Source organism: Poromitra crassiceps, assembly GCF_964638095.1.
Source record: "Poromitra crassiceps genome assembly, contig: HAP1_SCAFFOLD_356, whole genome shotgun sequence".
Lineage (NCBI taxonomy): Eukaryota > Metazoa > Chordata > Actinopteri > Beryciformes > Melamphaidae > Poromitra > Poromitra crassiceps.
In genome coordinates, this window is record NW_028152048.1 from 150,001 (window position 1) to 163,966 (window position 13,966).

Sequence of the window (13,966 nt, forward strand, 5' to 3'; positions counted from 1 at the left end):
AATAGAGAGGACCTTTAGCTGATGACTTCCCTACGGTAGCAGCAGGAGCGCAGTGTTGACAGAGAAAGCTGAGCTGCACGTCAGTGAGAAGATGCTCCTCCAGTGACCATCTCCTCTCCTCTCTCTCTGCTCATCTTCCAGCTTTGAATACATCACGCAGAAACCCTATAGTTTCAAAAAGCGTGGACGCTCCCACATGCGTGGATCCCAAAGGAGTACCCTGTGCTCAGAATAGAGTGGCACTGTTAGCTAGAAGTTAAGTTGCTCCTGGGATCAGGTTGTCTTTAAGCCTGTTGTCAACCATTCAGATTTGATGATGCCTCGAATGGTTGTCTCAGCTGTCATTGCAGTGATTAGCGATGGGTAATGTTGCAGACAAGATCTTGATGAAGTCGGCCAATGACACCCCCCCCCCCCCCCCCGTCTTTCTTGCAGTTAGTGAAGCCGTAGGACAGTGATACCTAACTTGCGGCCCGCAGGCCACATAAGTTGAGTATCGCCCCCTGTGTGGCCCGCGATGGAATTGTATTTTTTTTTTTTTTTTTTTACAGTGCACCTGAACGCAACATGCAAGATACCCGCTGAATAAGTGTCCAAATGTTCGTGTCATTCTGGCCAATACTCCACTTCTGTTATAGCATTTCAGTCTGGAGGAATATGGAATATCTTTCAATAGTCTATGATTTAGCTGCTAAATTGTCAAATACCGCCGTCTGCTCGCTACCCAGGCACTTATATGTATGTACTTAACCTAACTAACTTAACCCAACTAACTATCCGGTGTGCACAACATTGTCAGACTAAACTCCGGCTGACACCCCAAACACCTACAATCAGCTACAGAAAAATGTATTGTTTGTTTATTAACTGGCCCCTGGCCTTCTATCATTTCACCAAAGTGGCCCCCGGGCAAAGCAAGTTGAGTATCCCTGCACACAATTAGTGAAGCTGTAGGATGATAAAGTCCCCCAAGACAAACCGACCGCAACTAATAAAATAAACATTCGGACATAACTGTCAGCGAAGCAGGCTGGCTAAGCAGCTGTGTTTCCTTTAATGAGCTAAGGAGGAAGCCATCATAGAGTTTAGAGTTGATCGTATCTTAAACAGCACTGTCAGTGGTCGGGGGGATGTGGAGCGTCTTGAGGGGGAAACTGACACAGCGACGTCCACATTTCAATAACCCAAGACCGTGCCAGTGACAGTTGCTGTGGCTTTTTCCTCGGGGAGGGGGTGTTGTCTCAGCGATACATATAGATGGCAAATGTGATTCCAGCTGCCACCATGGCATCCGTGGTCTTAATGATAGGCCGGTTGATTGAGTGGAGCGTTTCTGCTTAGACTCTTTGAGCTATATCCAGTTCCCCCGGCCATTGTTGATCACAGCTACTTCTGCCGTTACATGAAATAAACAGCTGATGAGGATTGTACCACAGCTGTCGCTTTCTGCTCCCAGGGGCCTCTATATCATGTGTGTGTGTGCGCTTGTACTTCTATCCTTGTGAGGACCAGTTTGCATTTTAGACCTGGAAATTTAGGGTATTTTTATGAAGTGAATTCATCTCGGCCGGTTTCTCATTTCTTCAAGATGCTAGTGTAGAATTAGGTTAGGCCAGTGGTTCTCCACCTGTGGTACGGCTACCGCTGGTGGTACGCGGGGCTCTCTCCCTCTCATTATTTCATAATGGTGGCAATTTATTTTTTTTATATATATATATATATTTTTTTTATCCCATTTTTATCCCCCATCAGTGCTAATTTAATTTATTTATCCTGGTTGCTGCTCCACCCTCTGCCGATCTGGGGAGAGCCGAAACTGGCTCCATGCTCCCTCCGAGACATGGGCAGTTAGCCAGCCGCTTCTTTTCACCTGACAGAGGAAGCTTCACCGGTGGGACATAGCACGAGCAGGATCACGCTATTCCAACCAGTTCCCCTCCCTCCGGACAGGCGCCCTTAACGACCAGAGGAGGAACCACATTAGCAACCAGGATATTGCATGTTTTGGTGAGGGGTTCCTATGTATATAAGGGAAACCCCCAGGGGGCACGGGGAGAACATGCAAACTCCACACAGAAAGGCCCTTTTGACGACGCCACCCGGGCGGTGGTCACTCGAGGACATGCGGACGGGCACGCACTCCTTCAGCACTCACAGCGTCCCAGGTGAGAATCGAACCCAGGACCTTCTAGCTGTGAGGCGACAGCTCTACCACTGAGCCACCATGCCCCCCTTTTAAATGGTGGTAATTTCTGAGGTGGACTTGGTGTAAAAAGGTTGAGAACCACTGGGTTAGGCTAAGGGTTTAAATTCAAGTTAAGATTTGGATTTATGGTTAAGATTAAGTTTAGGGTTAGGACATGTAGTGGTGAGGTTTAAGGTGCGGGTGAATAAATAAATGAATGAATGAATGATTTTATTTGACAATTTCTTTATAAAAAAACCAGCAGCTCTGCCAAGGCATGGCCTGCTATATACAGTATAAGGCTACGTTCACACAGCAATCCTTAGTGCTTGAATCTGATCTTTTCCCCCCCTAAGTGACTCAGGTCAGTCTTTTTCATGACTGTGTGAACAGTACAAGTCACATTGAAAGTGACTTTTTCAAAGACGACGACCTGGGCTACTTTCAAATGTGGAAAAACATCAGATTCGAATCTGATGTTTTGGAATGTGACTCCGGTGTGAACAGACATCTGGCCCATATCTGACTTAATGCTTCAATGTGACTTTTACATTTGACATTCGTCACTATTCTGCACTGGCGGGAGGAGGGAGGACCAAGCGGGCAGATTGTGATTACAAACATGGAGGACAGCTGTGAGGGAGCTAATCAGTGGAGGGACAGTGAGGTTTTAGACCTTATAAGTATTAGCAAGAAGTAGCAGCTATTGCTCCACAGAAAGCCATCATTAAAATGTTGGCTCTCTTTCTCCTCCTCCTCGCTATCATCTGCTCCCGTATTCGCTGGCTTCCACTGCACAATAACTTGTAAATTAAACCGTAAACAACAGATGAAACAACATCGTCAGCTACCTCCATGTTTACTGCTGTCTTCTTCCGGGTTTACGTAGAACAGCAGTGTGCTGCGTGTGACGTTATAGTTGTTCTTCTGTGTATGCGGGTCACTTCATGTCCGTGATCTGTTCACACTGGAGTCTGATATGGGCCACTTTAAAAAGTCTGTGTGAACAGCCACACAAAAAATCTGACCTGATCAAAAAAGTCAGATTCGAGCACTAAGGTTTGCTATGTGAACGTAGCCATAGTAACATACATACATACATACATGCATGCATATATACACACACACACACATGGGCACGCATGCGTGTGTGTGTGAGAGAGTGTGAGAGTGTGATTGCATTGTGTGTACTGTAGGTGTGTGGGTGTGTGAGTGTGATTGCATTGCGTGTGTGTGTGTGTGTGTGTGTGTGTGTGTGTGTGTGAGAGAGAGAGAGAGTGTGATTGCATTGTGTGTGTGTGTGTGTGTATGTGTGTGTGTGTGTGTGTGTGTGTGTGTGTGCGCGTGCGTGTGTGTGTGTGTGTGTGTGCGCGCGTGTGTGTGTGTGTGTGTGTGTGTGTGTGTGTGTGTCTGTCTGTGTGTCTGTGTGTGTGAGAGTGTAATTGCATTGTGTGTGCCGATCCAGGAGTGAACGATTAAAGCACAAACAAAAAGTGAAAATGTGATCGAGTGATGAGGCTGCAGACAGATCCCTCCACTCTCCTCTAACAGATCCCTCCACTCTCCTCTAACAGATCCCTCCACTCTCCTCTAACAGATCCCTCCACTCTCCTCTAACAGTAACAGATCCCTCCACTCTCCTCTAACAGTAACAGATCCCTCCACTCTCCTCTAACAGTAACAGATCCCTCCACTCTCCTCTAACAGATCCCTCCACTCTCCTCTAACAGATCCCTCCACTCTCCTCTAACAGTAACAGATCCCTCCACTCTCCTCTAACAGTAACAGATCCCTCCACCCTCCTCTAACAGTAACAGATCCCTCCACTCTCCTCTAACAGTAACAGATCCCTCCACTCTCCTCTAACAGATCCCTCCACTCTCCTCTAACAGATCCCTCCACTCTCCTCTAACAGATGCCTCCACTCTCCTCTAACAGATCCCTCCACTCTCCTCTAACAGTAACAGATCCCTCCACTCTCCTCTAACAGTAACAGATCCCTCCACCCTCCTCTAACAGTAACAGATCCCTCCACTCTCCTCTAACAGTAACAGTAACAGATCCCTCCACTCTCCTCTAACAGATCCCTCCACTCTCCTCTAACAGATCCCTCCACTCTCCTCTAACAGTAACAGAGTCAGATCCCTCCACTCTCCTCGAACAGTAACATAACTTATTGGCTATTAGATTAATTGGTGATTACATTAAGACGCCTTCAGGAGGCAGGGAATGTATTCTGCCCTGCTTATTCCTTTCACTTCCCCGCTCAAATAAACAATTAACACTCTCAGGACAGGTAGAGCATTGGTTTGCTAAATAAGATGCTAAGATGCTAAGATGCTAAGAGCAATAAGAAAAGTGTAATAATACGATCAAACCCAGCTTTGCATATTTGTGTTTCGATGTAGTTTCTGCTGACAGAGAGTTTCAGAGCAGTTTCTAAGAAAGTATTTTCAGCCCTATGAAACTGGACTGAAACACAGATGTGCTGCTTTCGGTGGTGTAGGCATGTTATTACAGCTTGAACAAATTCACTCATTCATTAGATTTTTTCTTTCCTTCTTCTTTGAGAACGGCCCACAAGTCCACGTCCTTCTGGTATATAAAGAAAAGCTGAAAAAAGTCGTAATGTCAGGGTTTATTTAATTCACTGTTTTGCAACATGCTGGATCTGAATACCATTCTTAAAATGTGCACCGCAAGCAAATGTTTTCTCTATAGGAGCTGCCTTCAGGAACATGATACTGTGAGTCTGTGGAAGTTAAAAACAACAAGACGCCTGGAATGAGGAGAGTGGGAAGTTCATAGAGCATAAGGAGGCGGGGGCAAGACAGATCCATAAAGCATAAGGAGGCGGGGCAAGACAGATTCATTTCAATAGAGGCAGTCCACATGTCTGGGAACGCCCACAAAATGTTAAACGGCTGGCGCGCGAGTGGGGTAAAACCGCCGATATATCTCATGGGCTGACTCACCAAAAGACGGTGCTGCGGCTCTAAACTACAGGTTTGGGGGTTCTAGAGCAGAACACAAGACGTCTGCTCAGATGTGCGTTTACTGCGGTGGTTAAATCCCCGATCGTGTCTGCCATGGGCTGGGCTATCAGCTAAATTCTAACTTTGCTGAATGGATAGAACAGGGGGTTTTTACCCCACCCTGACCACGCCCCCAGCCAGGCTGAGCCAGCTAAACCAGCGTCTATGACGAGACGTGGCCTCAACCCTATAGGCAGAGCTGCCTTCAGGAACATGATACTGTGAGTCTGTGGAAGCTAAAAACAACAAGACGCCTGGAATGAGGAGAGTGGGAAGTTCATAGAGGATAAGGAGGCGGGGAAGACAGATCCATAAAGCATAAGGAGGCGGGGCAAGACAGATTCATAGAACATAAGGAGGCGGGGCAAGACAGATTCATAGAGCATAAGGAGGCGGGGCAAGACAGATCCATTTCAACACTCTCCAAAATAGTATCCAGATACACACTGGGACCACCATGTGCTAACGTGCTCTGTTCCTGAAATCCCTGTTATGTACTAGTCAGCAATTTCCTCCTTCCAAAGCCCCAGAAGAAGCCTCTGGAAATGAAAAATCAATGATTTGATCCCTGGTATTCAGTGTACTGTTAGGATCACACGTCACAGAGGATGCCTTGTTGTGGACACCGGAAAGAACTAAGATCTGCAGTTCAATTACATAGCATTTCTGTGAAAAGACAAGTGAAGCCCTTGAGGAGTCAACTCTAACAGGCTGGCTTTACATGGTGAAACTTTCAGGCAACTATAGTTGCAGGTTGCAAATTGCATGAACCGTAATTTTTATTCAACTTGACATTTAAACAAAGCAATTTAAAAATAATCAAGTCTCATGCGTGGTTTGTTTCACTAAAACAAGCTAGCTAGATTGGTAATGTTTCATCTGTCATATTGTTTTTCCTTTTCTCTCTCTTGCTACACTACATTATACTGTATCAAGTGGAGTGTCATTCAAGCATTGTAACTTGCATCATTGTATCTTATTTTGTATCATTTTGTAGCTGGACATAATATCAATTCGTGTTGTATCAGGTTTTCTTCTGCCACTAAAGAGAGAACTGAACTCTTTGCTTGCCCTGCACCCACTGAGTTTTTAATCCATTTTGAGTGTGCTTGCGACCTGTGAATTTCTTTTTTTCTCCTGCCAACTTTCTTTCATTATGGCGGTCCCGGAGAATAGGAAGAGAGCCATCAGTGCATTAATAGCCTACTTATCAGCGTTTTGAATGGTTGTTGCATTGAAACTAGTTTCACAAATTTGAGAGTTTTGCAACTGTTGCAGCTGAGTTTCAGACAAGTGTCAAGTGCGTCGCAGAGGTCTTTAAACCATGCAAATGATTTGCAACTTATGTTTCACCTCAGTTTCAACCAACTAAAGTTGCGTGAAAGTTTCACCGTGTAAAGCCAGCCTAACATCCTTTGATGAAAAATTAAGTTACCGTAGTTAACTTAACACCTTGAGTGCCATGGACGAGATATCTCGTCTTACATAATCCAACCGTTGAGTGCCAAAGACGAGATATCTCGTCTTACATAAACATTTTTTTTTTTGACGGTGGGACATCAATCAACCCCTTTTACGTCTTCTATATCAATATTGGAGGAAGAGAATGTGTATAATCTATTTTACCGACCACTAAGTGGCGACAGTTCTCTCCAGACAGAGAAAGCCACAGCCACGGGTCCGCTAGAGAAAGCCAGTCTAATTTTCAAGGAAATAGCTGGGCGAAAACTCTTTCGATTTCACACACACACACACACACACACACACACACACGCGCGCGCGCGCGCGCGCACACACACACACTCGAGTACCTTTGCGCATAAATAAGACCAGAATCGCAAAAGCTTCTTCAAAGCTCTCAGCCGACACCTCAAGAAACGAACGAACCAGTTTTACAGTCCAGACTGCCCGAAAGCGGCCGCGGAGCCTCCTCCCTCCGCAGCACAGACGGAGGGAGGAGTTTGGAGACACACACACACTCTCTCTCTCTCTCTCTCTCTAGTCCCGAGAGAGAGAGAGAGGAGAGAGAGAGAGAGAGAGAGAGAGGAGAGAGAGAGAGAGAGAGAGAGAGAGAGCACACAGAGTGGGAGACAGACACGCTGTGGGGGCAAAGAACGGACAGAGATCTCTTCCTCTCAGAGCCGCGGAGCAACGCGCGAACACACACACACACACACACACACACACACACACACACACACACACACACACAATACAGTATACAGACTTGCCCAAGGGCACCCATAATCACAGGCACGTGAGGTGGTTCTAAAAATCAATTTATCTCTAAACTCTCTGAAAATCTCTGAAACCATGCTGTACTCAACGGCTAATATCTACATAACTACTAACTCTGCAAACGAACTCTTTTAGACAGAGAAAGCACACATTCTATTAGTTCTTTTTAGATGATTGGTGTTCACGAAGTCTTAACAGAAAATAATCCTCGGCTCTTGTAAAATGAGCCAGAATCCTCAAAAAAAAACCTGGCACAACTTACCTACAGGATTGAAAAAACGGCTGGCACTCAATGTGTTAACATGATCGTGCAATCCAGAGACGGATCTTCTTCAATCTTTGCCACAGAGTGAATGTCGTCTGAAAAGCAGATCATTAACCGTGAGCAAATGTTGTTGTGGTGAGGTTGGTATCTGTAGAGGAAAATTAACTATTTTCTCTCATTGTATCCAGTGGGATAATATTGACTTGACTTTTAGCATTTATCTCTGGACTATAGTCAGTTCAAGGCTCATAATCTGGCATGGAGAAGAGTGAGTATAAGATATTTATAGAGTGAGTTTCCTGTGCATTTAATCATAATGACATGGCAGATGAAAACCAGCCTATACTAGAAAAAAGGTTCTTCAGATGGAAAAATAGTATTTATTTATTTATTTATTTATTTATTTATTTATTTATTTATTTAGATTTTTGTGACTGTTGAGCTCAACAGTCACGTGACTGCTGAGCTCTATATTCTTCCTCTAGTATCTTCATCGTATCTTTCACTTTCTCTACTTCTCACATTCATGGAGGCTGTGCTTGTCAGAATTATAGAATTGCAACTAAATGTAAAATGTGGATAATTAGCACCAATCATCATAACACAATAATCAGTTGCAAGTTTATAGGCTGGTAGTAGTACGGTGAGGTGATTGGTATATTATGACTCAAGAAACGGCCTGAATTAACAAAAAAGAAAACATTCGCAAAAATGGTACATTTACAGTACCAGTAAGTGTATTTTTGAATACTATTAGCATACTTTAGTTGACTCAAAGGTTAGGTCAAGTCAGCACTGAAATGCAAATGATCAGTGACTGAATAAGGATGCAGCTGCGGTAATGAGAGATTGCTCTCATCCGTTATGACAGGAGTCTGGTTTCTTCACTACTGAAGTCCCTCTTGAAGGCTTTTAGATGTTTTAGTTCTTGTGGATTTCCTGCACTGATTCTAAATGCTCAATCAGGACACCTTCTTCTCCTTTTGCTCTGTAAAGGTGATTGACTCGCCATGTACTGTTCGTGTGTAGCTGCTACTGTTTCGTTTGTACTGTTCCTTGAAATACTACTCAGTCTACAACCCTAAAACCCTGACGTGCAACTTAACTCTCTGTCTGACAGGTTGAGGTGGTGGGCTGGCTGCAGTAGTGATGTCCAAATCTACAAGATCAGCCTCCAAGTCCCGGTCTCGGTCCCGGTCGACATCGCGCTCCACCTCTCGCTCCAGAAGTCGCTCCAGATCCCGGTCCAGGAAGCATCGCTACAGGTAGATTCCATTTGGTTTTGAAAAGTTTCCTTTAGTAGTGTTATGCCCTAAAAGTATATGTTATGGGACGTCACCAAGCCTAATATGATTGTCAATTGTTTTCCTTATTCAAGCATTGATATATTTGTCCTGAGGGCTTATGTACGGAAAGCACAAATTTGCAAATAATAATAATAATAATAATAAATTCAATTTATATAGCACACTTTAAAATCCAAGGACTTCACAAGGTGCTTTACAGATGCACGATAAAAGCAATCAAACAAGGAAAAATAAAAATATAAAAATCAGAATCAGAATCAGAATCAGAATCACTTTTATTGCGACAGTATGCAAGTTACATACGAGGAATTTGTCTTAGTGTCTGTATGCAGCGTAGCGGTCACATCAATATACAGAGATAAGAAGTAGGAAGATAACTAAAGACAATCGCAAAGTTGCAAGTGCAATCAAATCGAGTCAATATATACAATATGTACATGAGTGGTGAAGTGTTCTGTGGATGATAAATATGAATTTACGTTGGATTTACATGAGATTTACAGACTGAGATAAATAGACGTTAAATAGGCAGTGGATTTACATGAATTTACAGTTGGAGTTAAATAAGAGTTTACATTGAATGTACATGAAATTTACAGGCTAAGTTAAATAGGCATTAATGTGCAGGGAATTTACATGAATATATGAATACATGAATATATAAAATATAAAAATAGCTACTAAAAGACTAAAAAGATAAAAGGATAAAAACATAAAAACATAACACGTGTAAAGAGAGAGGGGGAGGAGCCTAGGAGAAAGCTAAAATAAATAAGTGGGTTTTAAGTTTTGATTTAAAAACGTCAAAAGAGTCTGTAGCCCTGAGTGGTCCTGGGAGCTGATTCCACAGCCGGGGGCCCAGTGAGGAGAAGGCACGGTCACCCATGCTTGTAAGTTTGGTCCTAGGGACAGAAAGGAGGTTGGAGCTGCATGCTCGGAGTGTCCGGAGTGAGGATTGAGGGGTGACTAGATCTTGGAGGTAGGTTGGAGCAGTGTGATGGATGGCCTTGTATTGCACCTGCCAGACTGAAACAAGGTCAGACTTGCTAAGCAAGTCTTAACAGGTGTTATATATGAAGAATGGCTTTGACCTTGTGACCTTTGACCCAGCGTAGCTTGTTACCATGAAGAGAAGTGAAACTAGCAGGAGGTGCTGCAGCATAGAACTTCTCCCTCATTATTTCACCCATACTTTACAGTATAGTATGCCTTCGCTCTACTCAGTGGGTCTAGTCAATCTGGATAATGGCAGGGTTAACTATGCAAGCTATTGTTCTCACCGCAAGATGAAAGCCTGGAGGAGATACCGGGCCCTATCTTCCCCCTGGCCTTAAAATAGCATTTAACGCCAGGCCAAGCGCTATGTAGTGGGTGTGGTCAACTCAGTCCCTATCTTCCCCTCAGCGCTAACACCCGGCGTTAACCACTTAACCACGCCTTTTAAGCGTGGAATTATGCACAACTGTGCTCATCGGTGAACTGCAATTACGCAATGACATTCTTCCTTTCGAAGCTCCGATCTACTCCATCCATGTCCGGGTTTTGGCTGCATGCTGTCATCTCTTCATGCCAATTTGTGTGCTGATCAGCGCAGAGCTTGGTGAGCAGTATAAACTGTGAATGTAGCTGTACGTACATGTACATACGTACATGTACATACGTACATGTACGTATGTACATGTACGTATGTACATGTACGTATGTACATGTACATACATGTACATACGTACATGTACATACGTACATGTACATACGTACATGTACGTATGTACATGTACGTATGTACATGTACGTATGTACATGTACATACATGTACATACGTAATGTATGAGCCACATTTTGCGCTAAAAACACATTATGCAGTCCTTCGGACAAAGACGAGTTTTGTGTAGATATGCGTAGCAGAGTCTGGGCCGCACTTGAGTGCAATTTTCTAGTTAATCAGTGTCTTCCTTATGTTTTATGTTTTATTAAACTTGGATGACTAAGTTTGCTGTTTTTGTTTTTGTTTTTTTGCTTACTTGTAACATTCTGGAAATTAGTCAACAATCGGTTACATTTTCAGTTTGGACTTTGATGGTTTAACTTGGGCTAAAGATAAGGGGGTTATTGAAGCACAAATGTCTTGATTTCCTCATCCAGAGTCGTGTCTTTCCCTGCGCTTCATGAGTTTGGTTCTCACATCAGTTTACAGGGCTGGTTCTGGGTGCAGCATGATAATGGATTTGGGCCGGGCCCAAAACTCTGGAGAACTTTATCCAGAGGGAATGATGTGTGACAGAGAAAGTGCAGCAGGTGCTACTACTGTAGATCCAATGCTCGCTGTTGTCTATGCTGCAAGCTTTATGCTTGATGCTTTATGCTTGTGAGCAAGGGAGCTGGAAGGTGGGTGCTGAGGGTGCTGCAGCACCCCCTGGTGACAAGAGATGGGATTTTTGAAATTGTTAGATTTGGCTGTCTTGTGTTTATACCACCAACAAAATGCATTAAAAAACAGTTTGTGCTTCCCAGCTCTAATCTTATTTCATACGCTCCCTCTTCAAAAGTGTTTGATTTTCATCATAATCTGGTTTTCCATAATAATAATAATAAGTTCAGTTTTTGCCTGTGTTGCTGTCTGTTGTAGTGTAAAACGACTAAAGGGAGAGCAGGTGCTTACATGAAAGTGAGTGAGAAAAGGAGAAGATACTGAATAATGACATCACAACAGTATAATCATGTTAATTTAAAATTAAATATTCTTCTAAATATGGATGAAAGTCCAAAAAACGTAAAATTTTCTTCGGCGCTGCCCATGCGGGCAGGACCGAGAGTCCCTTCCTTACAGCACCCCCTACCTAAAAGTACTTTCAGCGCCACTGCTTGTGAGGTTCTATAATAATTTGTATGCTGTTGGAAAAACACAAATTATTTTCTTCACGAATATGCTGTATTAGCATACCTCAGTGGCATATGAAAATATGATCTCAAAGCCACTGCGTTTGTCGTTTGTTGCATTGCCCAAATGAAAATTCCACGGGTGTCAGGTCATCCGCTGGCTATGCTGCTGTGCGTTTGGAAGGCAACGTGTGGTTTCAGTGCTGCCCCTGCTGTTGCTGCTGGCAGAACGACTGTGGCGTGGCAGTAAAGCAGCATCATGGCAAGTCATTTCCTGCCAGTGCCACAAACGTATTGGGACCAGTATAGAAGAAGATAGACTTGGATGGCACCTAGTTTGTGCTTCTTGAACTCCCCTTGTACAGGTGCGCATGTGTGCGATGTGGCCACACTGTCACACACATGCAAGCATGAATGCACATACTGTAGGTACGCATCAACACTGCATGCACACATAGAGACACACACAGACAGAGAGGCCATTTACCTGACCTGACACTAACATGTGTTTTCTGTGATCAGATAGCGATCAGATTGTATTTTATCACTTGAAATGCCAGGTGTAAACACCCCCAAAACGCATTGAAGAAGGATTGCAATCTGATCGGCCAAACCACCTCCGGAGGTGGTCAGGGATGCATTGTGTACACATTGAACACAAGTGTAAATGCAATGTGTCCTCTCAATCTGGATACAGCAACTTTATGTGGATTGAGAGGACAACCATTTCTGCAATCTGATTGCAATCAGATTGCAATCAGATTGCAGAAAAACGCATGTTAACACCAGGTGTAAATGGAATCAGGCTGAAGTGATCAAATACAATCTGATTGCAATCTGATCACAGAAAACGCATGTTAGTGCCAGGTGTAAATGGCGTAGACACACAGACAGAGAAACACACAGAACAATTCTTCCTAGGCATAGCATCATGATCCCAGACACTGATCAAACACCTCTCACTGGAAACGTTTGGATAGGTCTGATCATGGAAGTGGAGATATTTCTGAGTTGTGGTCTTACCACACTCTCACCCCACACAGGACTTTAACACTAGAACGGCCACAATTCCATAACTACTAGAATGGCCGTAAGCGTGACCGCTACGTTCCAAACTCTATATAACCTCTCTTGATACTGTAAATAGCCAAATTGAGAAATCAATGTGTTTATTGTGTTAGGATATCCCCAAAAAACGAAGAAGAGAAAAGAATGGAAACAATAGGCTAAAAATAGGCCTAGAACCCTGGGAAATTCCAACAATTTTTTATTTTACTACATTGCAAAAGACGCATAATCATAGCCTCATGGTCCATGTTTAGATTTTTTGGGGTAATTCTATTTTCTTTTCAGAAACAGAAATAAAAAAAATACACATCAAAATCAATCCACAGATTAAAAACTGAAACGGGACTTAATTTTGATCTGCTGCTGAAACCTCTGTGTCTGTGTCATCATCGAGAGAGGGGGGGGGGGGGGGGGGGAGAGACAGATAGAGAGAGCAGGAGAGAGAGAGAGAGAGGAGAGACATAGAGGGGGTGAGAGAGGGGGGAGAGAGACAGATAGAGAGAGCGGGAGATAGAGAGAGGAGAGACTTAGAGAGAGGGGGTGATTCATATGCAGCGAGGCTTTCCTCAGAACCAGTCCGTGATGGGCCGGCGTGACTTGATCGGCGGGCTGGATTTGGCCCGCGGGCCGCCAGTTTGAATAGGCTGAAAGCTGATAACATTAATAAGTTGCCAGTTCTGCAAAAAATTTGGTGATATTTTATTTTTATTTTTAATTGTCAAATTGTCAAATAAATAAATCCCCTGCCCTTTTTTAGCCAAGGTTTCTGAACTGGCAGCCAGCCTGTGTATTTGGCGAGCGTAGAGTCAAAGGATTGGAGGAGTAGAAAGATTTTTCTCATATGGGCCATGTGACTGGGCTCTCCACCAGGGCTGTCCATAAGACATGAGAGTCTGAAGCTTTGCACAGTGAGTGTGCGCTGCTGCTGCTCGATGCGCGCTGCCTTCTCTAAACACTCTCTATTCCAATGAAAAAACGCACTAGGTGAGTC

At 43.8% G+C, this 13,966-nt stretch overlaps 1 protein-coding gene across 1 annotated transcript in view; it reads left to right on the top strand.

The window, feature by feature from the left end:
• The window catches only part of LOC310771097 (thyroid hormone receptor-associated protein 3-like), a 38,572-nt gene that overhangs the window by 2,186 nt on the left and 22,420 nt on the right, over positions 1-13,966 (top strand). Inside the window, exon 2 of the mRNA XM_083663768.1 lies at positions 8,844-8,988. Within this exon, the coding sequence (XP_083519894.1) occupies positions 8,873-8,988 (116 nt within the window). The 5' untranslated portion in view covers positions 8,844-8,872. The remainder of the gene's footprint in view (positions 1-8,843; positions 8,989-13,966) is intronic.